This window comes from Primulina eburnea, chromosome 9 (genome assembly GCF_022965805.1).
Source record: "Primulina eburnea isolate SZY01 chromosome 9, ASM2296580v1, whole genome shotgun sequence".
In the NCBI taxonomy this organism is placed as follows: Eukaryota; Viridiplantae; Streptophyta; class Magnoliopsida; order Lamiales; family Gesneriaceae; genus Primulina; species Primulina eburnea.
The window spans coordinates 767,930-777,317 of NC_133109.1; the positions used below are offsets into that span (position 1 = coordinate 767,930).

At 36.1% G+C, this 9,388-nt stretch overlaps 2 protein-coding genes across 3 annotated transcripts; one reads left to right on the forward strand and one right to left on the reverse strand.

Moving 5' to 3' along the window:
- The first annotated feature begins 520 nt into the window (after nt 1-520).
- On the forward strand, nt 521-3,990 carry LOC140840996 (zinc finger protein HD1-like). 2 transcript variants are annotated; one of them, XM_073208148.1, is made up of 4 exons: nt 521-846; nt 2,289-2,789; nt 3,340-3,486; nt 3,576-3,987. In XM_073208148.1, the coding sequence occupies exons 1-4, from the start codon at nt 742-744 to the stop codon at nt 3,642-3,644; spliced, it is 822 nt and encodes a 273-aa protein (XP_073064249.1). In that variant the 5' UTR covers nt 521-741; the 3' UTR covers nt 3,645-3,987. The 2 variants fall into 2 exon arrangements, with proteins under 2 accessions (XP_073064249.1, XP_073064250.1); XM_073208149.1 differs by lacking the exon at nt 521-846 and adding an exon at nt 1,029-1,428 and having other exon boundaries at nt 3,576-3,990.
- Nucleotides 3,991-4,275: 285 nt separating this feature from the next.
- On the reverse strand, nt 4,276-9,169 carry LOC140840998 (splicing factor SF3a60 homolog). The gene is made up of 12 exons (XM_073208150.1): nt 8,886-9,169; nt 8,659-8,778; nt 8,454-8,558; nt 8,146-8,288; nt 7,757-7,853; nt 7,328-7,492; nt 6,913-6,984; nt 6,434-6,592; nt 6,131-6,208; nt 5,837-5,965; nt 5,071-5,217; nt 4,276-4,828 (listed from the first exon to the last, which is right to left on the reverse strand). Exons 1-12 carry the CDS (start codon nt 9,057-9,059, stop codon nt 4,682-4,684), a joined length of 1,536 nt encoding a protein of 511 aa, XP_073064251.1. The 5' UTR covers nt 9,060-9,169; the 3' UTR covers nt 4,276-4,681.
- Nucleotides 9,170-9,388: the final 219 nt, after the last annotated feature.

The following is a 9,388-nucleotide window of genomic DNA, read 5'->3' on the forward strand; positions in this document are numbered from 1 at the left end:
CCCAAATTTTTACCTACCTTATAAACTATTTATTATTATTGTTATTGTGTTGTTATTTTTGGTACCAAAATAATATAAATTTTGTAAAAAAATTAGGCTTCATTAGTAAATAGGACCGAAACCAAATTCGAATAATATCTCGATCAAACACTTATTTCAGACCCCAGCAACACTTATTTCTTGAATTGGATATTTTTGTTTTTTTTAAAAAAAAAAAAATCAACCGAAATAGTAAACGTTGTTATTTTTATGCAAAAATAGTTAATTGAAATTACTTATAATCGTTGATCATTTACAATTAATCTGATATCAAAATCTCAAATTTGGAACGAGTTTCTAGAATCCAAGTGAAATTATAATATAACCACTCCCGTTTAAAAAAAAACACTTAAATTCTTATAAAATCCAACATATTTAATATGATTAAATTGAACAAAATTAATTAAGAAATTTTTTAACTCTTTTATTTTTCTTATTTATTTAATTTACTGTTAGAAATGAAGACACCAAAGAATCCACAAAATCAGATTCCTTTCTCTCCTCTCTCAGGCAAACAGTTCCATCACAGCTTGTGCTGCTACTTTGTTTTTCCTTTTCCCTCTAGCTCTGTTTGATACCCTATAAATAGGCCTTTCCACCATTAAAGTTTTTCTCTTTCTATCTAAAATATTTACATTCAGCTTCTCTAATATTTCTGTAAACCCTCAAAAGGTGACAAATTTCAAAGAAAAAGTGAGGTAAATGTATGCGGATACTGAGCTTTTATTCCCTTACTTTCAGAACTTCGCTCAAGAAGTTCAGCAGTTTGATGAGTTTTGCTGCTCACACAAAACCAATGCTTCATTGGTAAGTAATCTCCTCGTTTCTTCTTTTCTTGGCCTGCATTAATCTTCTTTTCAAAATTAGAATGATTAAGTTTTGAGGGGTTCTTTTCATTTGCGTGACCGTCTACACATTTTTTATTTGGCGTTTTTTTTCATCTTCATTGGATTTTCTTGAGGTTGGTTCTAACTAATCATCTGTCTTTTGGTGAATGTTAATGGAATTTACAAGATTTTCCAGTTCAAGATCCAATATTTTGGTGGGTTATTAGTGACGTTTCACTGCTTGGTTTTTTATTTAAAACATATTTATTTAATGGGGATTAAAGCAGCATAAACGGAAAGTGATTTCAGTTCTTCTTTAAGTGCTGGGATCTATTTATGGGAGAGGGAAATAAAAGGAGATGTGGAAATAATATCATAATCATTAGTTCCGTGTCATTCACTCACTGCCCCATTCTTCTTTCATTCAAAAAAGACAAAATAGGGGATGACTAATCTTTTTATTTGCACAGTTCCTTTTTGTTGGTTTTGATCTTGTAATGTGTTGGGAATTCACTTTTCATCCCACTTGAGCTGATTAAAGATGGAAAAAGTTGGGAAAAAGGTAGAGATAAGCTAAGCTAAGCTCAGCTACCCTTTAGTGGTTGTTATTCTATTAATTGTTTTCCATTTTCTTGACGGATTTCCATTCGTTGGAGTAGCTTTGTTGTTTACCTTAAAACGGGTTTTTTTACCCTTCCTTGCGCTCTTCATTTGCTTGAGAGTTCAGATTGTAGGGATTTCTAAGAAAAGGGTAGAAGACTCATGTTTGTTGCATTCTTGTAGCTATCACTTCATTGGTTGCGGCCTTGGCGGCAGTGAGGAGAGGGGGGTGGGGGTGGGATGAGGTGGATGGTTGTCCTATCCCTCTTATATTTTCCTATGCATACCATTATTTACAATTTTGTTCCCCTAAATCATATAAAAAAAATTGATTCATATTAGCTCCCCTTGTTCCTTACTTTTGGCTCTGCCAGTATGGAGTTTGGGAACCTGTTTTACCCCTCTTGAAAGAGATGGGAATGGTAAGTGCGAGGGCTGAGGACTGGCCACGCCACAGATCGGGTGGTACACCACTGCTGGATGATGTCGTAAGATGGAGTGCCATGGAGAATTTATCGACCATATAGCTTTAGCATCCTTTATTTTAGAACATTGTGAGAGTTGACAAATTGAAAACCAGGGGAATGACAAATGCACGCTTTTTTTGAATATTTGGACATCGGTATTGGTTTTAGTAGGTTTTAATTCCGAAATAAAAAAAGATGACAATGTCTGGTGACCTATATTTATTTTGTTTATGCTTCTTGACTATGTCTAAAATCGTGAATAGGTGACAGTATATAGAGGCCGTTTACTTTTTTAATGCTCCTCACCAGTTGATTTTACATCACTAACAGTTTCTTTTCCTTTAATTTAATGTAGGGCATAACAAGTAGTCTCATTCAGACCTCCACTATATCCGATTACAACCTGGGAGGGGAAGGGGATCTCTTCAAGGCCCCTGAACCAGTAATTGAAGAACCAATTATGGGAATCGATCCGATGACAGCTGCCATTTCAATGATTTCTTGTGGTGAAAACATCATATCCCCACAACCATTGACTGTGTCGGATATCGAATCATCTATCAAGAGTGGTCAGCTTCTCAGTGATGTTTTTTACGAATGCAAGAAGGATATTTTAGCCAAAGAAGGCAATGAAACGCCTCTATCTGATGTCCTAAGTATCGAAATTCCTGCTGTGAAGACTGATGGAATCTCCATCGTCGAGGGTTCGTTCCAGAAAAGTGTTAGCTCTAGCTGCCTGAGTTCAATGGAGTATGTACACGAGGCTTCATTGAGGCCAAATTTCCTTGATCTTCCTGTTATGGACTTTGGAGATGTTTATCGGATGCGAAGAGCTTATAGTGATGGAGACATAAAGGTTCAAAATCACTTACTTTCTTGTTTATCTTCTTTACAAGCTACTCATGCATAGAAATGATTCCATTCTTTCGCTGAACGATAAGATTGATTTGTGTCCACATTGAAACTTTTGCTAACCATAAGAAAGGATAAAGTGCCCAAGAAATGTGGCTCCATGTTTAGACTAATATAATCTGGAAACTCAGTATTATCTTGTCTCATATCAGATTATGGAAGAGGTCCGAATGCCCTTATACGATTATGCATCAACTCTGTTAGCAACTTAAGTTGGTTATTTAAAAAAAAAAAAACAATTGGATATGTCAAAATAGTATCCAGTGGCACCCATTCTGTAAAGTTAATCGAATCTCAAGAGGCAGTGGTTGTAGCTATTTTCCCAAACATGTGAACACTAAAATGATAGTATTTCTCCTCTAATTGTTCTCATGATTCAAGTCCGTATGCATGTAACGGTTCTATGACAGTCTTCAAACTAAGAAAGGTTTAGATGTTTGTGTCCTCTTCGACAGGATGGGGCACGGTTCATTGATTCTGAGTTTTTATGACAGACTCTTGGTAACGGTGATGTAAACCTCGTACAATCCCCATTGGGCATGCCAACTATTACGAGTAGTTACACTTCTGAAGAACGCAAGGAGAAACTTTCCAGGTACCGGAGCAAGAAGTCCAAGCGAAACTTTGGCAGGAAAATCAAGGTCAGTCCAAAACAAAACAATCAGCTTATCCTCAAAATGGGGTTTTGAAAACTACACACCTGCGAAACTTATTGTATGTTTTGTTTCAGTATGCTTGCAGGAAGGCGTTGGCCGACAGCCAGCCAAGAATTCGTGGAAGATTCGCGAAGACCGAATAAATAGGAGCCTCCGAGAAACAGTGACAAGGAGCAAGAACAAGAATGAAGGTGTGGAAAATCTTTAGATGTTGTGAGGGGAAAAAAGAAGCGTCCAAGCAGTAAATTTAGGTCTCTGCAATGATATATTGAAGATTAGGTAGGATTTAGTTAATAGTGTAAGATGGATGCATGAACCTATTAGAGTTGGTCGACGGGTTTGTTTCTTTGTTACTTGAATAATCTCATGTAGACTAGATATGTATATATATATCGTTTGTTCGATAGTGAAATAAATAAAATTTCTGTAATTTAATAAATGTTACGTTGTCCAATTTCTGTGGAGGAATCCAAAGTTCTTGGGGTGGCCAAAATCTTGGGACATTATGTGGTGAGAAACTCGATATTTAAATAGTCAAATATATTGTATTTGTAATGTCATCAAAATTTATTTTATATTTAAATAGTCCAATATATTTTATTTGTAATGTCATCAAAAATTGTATTTTATGAATTTTTCAATAATATAATTAATTGCCTCAAACGTCAAATCAACATTTTTACGTCTAATTTTCTCAAATCACTTGTTATTTTAACATTTTTCATTCAATAATTATACAACGCTATTTTATTTAAATTATATCTATGTCTAACTCTAATATATAAAAAAAAAGTATTTAGAAAGGTAAACAAAAAAAAAAACTACAAAATTGTCTCACTGCTAAATAAAATCAAGCTGAAAACTCGACCAAACATCTCCTTCGAACAGCCAACTACCAGCATTCAGGTCCAAAACAATTTCTACCCACGAACCAGTGGATCCCATTGCTTCATTATATGATATCATTACAAATAGGTTATATTGAATTCCATGTCAGAATATTGAGTACTCGAGAAGAAGCTCCCATTGCTTCAGAATAATTTTAACATTGATCGTGTCAGGAAGATCAACTCGATATGCAATTTCAGTTTTACCAAAGAACGAGCATGGATGATTCTTGCCTGACAGACGCACCGTGAATCCAAGAAAAAAAGGCATTGGCTGGATCGGATTGTCTCCCTTATATCAAACCCTGACGTTGTAGATCGGTATATGTCTTCTTGTTATAAATGTTACCCTCCTTGTCTTCATATTCTTCTTCCAGCTCAGGGCGCCACTTATTTACACCTTGCTTTTCTTGGATTTTTTCCCAAAGTTGTTTCGCTTCCTATGTGAATGAATCAATATTGTTTAACCATACGTAGCAGAGAAAGTAGTATACAACATTATTTTTGACAGAGTGATCAATCATTAAAATATGTGTTTTTCGACATGCCTAGTTATCAGATTGCAAGGATCATTGTTCCTACAAATGAGGATGGCATTCGATGGTAGCAACATCCACCAGGAAAATAGTCAACAAAGAGATGAGGCTGATATAAATCCAAAATTGCATGCTAGAAAGCGTACCTCAATGGATGTTATTTCGTTAAAATTCTTCGTATTTGGAATACCAAGACATCGCATTCCATGTTGGTGTCTCCATTCCTTGAAATGGCGCTCATAAGCCCTACGGCCCCAATAACTTTGGTTCCCACATATTTCACATTTGAACTCCTGTTAACGTGCAATAACTCAACAACAAAAATTAATATGTTCAGAAAGCCAAACACAGTACCAGACAGCTCAAAATACAAACATGAAGGGCAATCACCATTAAGACCATCCAACAGTAGAAAAATAACCATGACCGACAAGTCTCACTCTTCAGCCTAAGTTAGTAAAACCAACTTATTATCAAACCACCAATATCCCTCACTCTCAAAGGAAACAAGACTCAGTAACAAGGGATATTTAGAAAGAGGTTAGCATTACATTAACTACAATTGTTCATCGTCCATTATTTTCTTTTGCTTTCTTGGTTCCACAAGGACATTATTTTATAGCATTCCGCCTTTACCACATTTTCTTTTTTTACTTAGTAACTCTGTTTGTGACCATTCTTCATCTATTTTCCTTCTGTTTTTCCCTGCCCTCTTTTCCATCTCCTAACTGCACTGAGGGGGAAGGGTATGCTACCCATTGCTCAAATATTCTAAAATAGCTAAATTTTTCCGAGCACTCTTTTAGTATACTGACATCTTTTAAAAGAAAGTAATAGAGAAGCTTCACGACAGACCACCGGAAAACCACAGCAAGAGGAAAATACCACAGATTCGTCAAATTGGTTATTTACCTGACCAAGCCCATGAAGCTTATATAACCAGTATGGAATAGGCTTTCCGTCCCAACCCATGGGCAATTTTAGGGGATTGTAGATCTGCTGATCCTCATCATCACTTTCAGATTCAGCTTGCACCTCATCCTGATGGTATAATCCAATAAAAAAATTACATTCACAAATAAACAAAAAATAACCGCACTAATACTCTTGGGGTGAGTTGTTTTGTTTTTATTTATGTTTTACACCTAGCCCATCCTTTTACTCATATCAGTATTATCCGGGTTAGCAGAGCATGAATAGCAGTACCTCTTCACGTTCTTGAACAATTTCATCATATGTCAAGGCATGTTTCTTCTCGATGTTTTCTTTTGTTCGCACAATGGTCTGCAAAAATCAAATACCAGAAATAAAAATTAAGTCACCATGAAACATTTCCATTTATGCAGTCTCCCAGTTATATAAAATTTAACGCACAAAAAGGTGGAAGAACTGGGTAAAATGATCACAACCATGAGAAAGAGGGGTGCAGAACCAACACTAAAGGGGAAATCAGAAATCAAATGGAGAAGGGTGAGAGAATTAAAGAAGTGAGAGACGTTATAAGCTTACCTCATGCAACAGGTCACATAACTTTTTCAATTTGGCTTCCATCAAGGAAATCTCTTTAGCATCTTCATTAGGCCCCAGGGCAACAGCTCCACCATTTCTATCTGGTCCAAGTGAGCCCTTAGCAAAATGTTTTCTATCCAACTTCTCAAGGGGTGTATGCTGGAGCAGAAAAAAATCAACAAGATCAAAGACAGATAAATTTCAGCACCAGGTGCCAAAGTTATAGATAACCCGTAACTTCTATTTCATGAGGTAATTGAGGTATAGCACAGTTTGTTTAATCATGACGCGCCTAAGATGAGACTTTATTGGATCAAGTAAAGTACAGATCCTCTAAATTAAAAATAATGCACGCAAAACTTGGATCTGAAAGAAAAAGATTCATAGCCATCCAACCATAGCTTCCTCACCTATACATATGTACAATGGTACACATGCACAAGTCCATTTACAATATGCATCAGAGAGTGTATTCTCACCTTTGTAAGAAAAATCCTTTCTGCACGCTGTCGAACAGTGCCTCCTGTTTTCAATCCAAGGGCAGCCAATGCCTACAAAATAGGGTATCAGTCAGTAATACAACCATAACAGGATTTTGTAAAACACACTTTCACAAACTATAGAAACTAGAAAGTGTAAAATGAGAAATGGATTTAAATCACATTGGTTCAGATATGCTGCATCACTATCAGTTAGACAAGCTTATTTACTTTTTACTCATTGTCGAAAGCATTACAAGGAGCTACTTATTGAAAAAAATCATCAGCATGACAAGTATGCAACAGGTTAATCTAAATCTTTTCCAAAAATTTAGCTTTTTCATGTGAAAATAATGTTTCGCTTCCAAAGCAAATACTTAAATTGAAAAAGTTCTTCCAACACTTCCATTAGTACCTCTTTCAACTTCTCCGGTCCTACTATCATTAGCTCCTCGACAGTTCCGTAATAATCAAGATCAATAATTTGATTCTGTTCCGGAATGGCAGCATTTTTCTGGCCCTCATTCTCCCATCCTTCAACCTGACCATTACTCCATTGCTCTTCAAAATCAGAAACTACCTGCCGGATATAGAGACTAATAAGAACTCAAGCTTAAATCAGTCAATATGTATACCAATCAGTAGGAGGATTTTTTTCCCTTTAGTAAAAGTCAATAAAATAATACTTAACAGTCCATCAAAATAGAATAGTGTAACAAGTAATTCTGATGTGCTCGTTAGATCAATTTTGAACTGGAAAGCAGGGGAACGAAAAGCCAAAGAAGAACATAACAATAGAAAGGACCAAAGCGAAAAGGTGGATTATAGTAGGTGTAGCACAAACCTTGGAGAAAATCCTTTCAAGATCTTGTAAAGGTCCTGTACGCTCGAAAAAGTATATAAGATATTCCAGGAGTTTTTCCATGTACTCTTTATACTGCCTGTTAAAAACAACGAGAAATACAACAGGTTTAGAATGGATGGCATGCAATTCTTAGCTCGAGAACGAAAGAGGAGCAGAACAGATAATAATAATTCTCAGATGAGTTTCCACGAGGTTTTCATTTCTGAAGGTAAAGCAAACAAGATAATCCAACATATTAATAAATACATGGACAAACTTTGAGGACAAAATGGCCCTAACAATTTTTTCAGAAATAAAAGTGGAAGATATGACAAAGTAGAGCATAAACTGCGTTTCTTATGTAGCAAAGTAGTAAATGGTAGATCTACCTGGTGAGCTTCAACTTGCAGGATATGTTCTCTGGTTGCGAAAATAAGTCGAGATAAATAGAATAATCGATTTGCTTCCCAAATTTAGAGTTGATATAGTCATTGTATAATTCATGCAAATCGAGGTATCTACCAGAGGCTTCCTGAAAAAATCCAAATTTTTATCAACAATGGCATAAAAGCAAATCTGCAAACTTCCAACATAAATTAATCAAAAAATAAGAGAAATTTGAACTGTATCAGCAGATTCCCGCTATTATCATGTGCTGGTGCATTTCATCTGAATGTAACAGAAAGAGAGTAATAACCTCTCCAGTGAACTCAATAACCGGCTCCTCTTTAAGAAGCTGTTCAAACTCATCAGTGGTGTCAACATATCGAGCAGCAGGATGCCTTCTGTGGTACTCACGAATCTGCATTCCACCAATACACATCATCAATATCAAGAAATAGAGAACAGTTGTTTTTTTAATAAAAAAAAAAACAATAGTAAGAAAGCACAGAATTTCACACTTCTTTCAGTCTATCATAAAATGCGCTGAAAACATTGACATTGGCTCCCGTGGAACTCTGTCCACCGAGCGCCGCAATCTCATCCTTCCTAGCATTGTCATTGTCCTCGTAAATTTCAATCTACATGTCAAAAAACTAACATTCACCATAAATCAATCAGCAAAATAAATACCTGAAGCTAAAAAAAGTACAAATAAAAAAATTAAGCTTCGAAAAAATAGTTTTACGAGCTTGTGTGTGGTTGAAGTGATTTGATCAATCATGTTGCGAACGCGGTGACTCTGGTAGAGACGTTCCTTGTTCGTCGGCGGCTCGGTTTGGAGATCCTTCACAATGATCCGCTCCAGTCGCTCGACTTCCTCGTGCGATGCACGAGTCACCTCCAGCAGCGTCGAAGACATCCTTCGAATTCTTCAGATTTGCCCGAGACCTAGGATTTTTCGTTTGTAGAGGTTTAGGGAATGAAGATTGGGGGAGCCAAGCAACGGTGTCGTTTTGATAGTGGGCCACTGGAAAGGACCTATTTGCATGGAGTGAAATTATGTGGGGGTTTTAAGATAATACTATTAAATTGAGGGGTCGATTAGATTGTTTTAAATTTTAATATTTTCTCTATTCTTAATTTTTTTTGGGCATTAGTAATCCGGGCAGAGATTTTTACTGGAAAATGTAATTCTAAAATGATAATACTTAACTGAATGCAGTTTAGTTTATAGCAGGCGAATGTTGC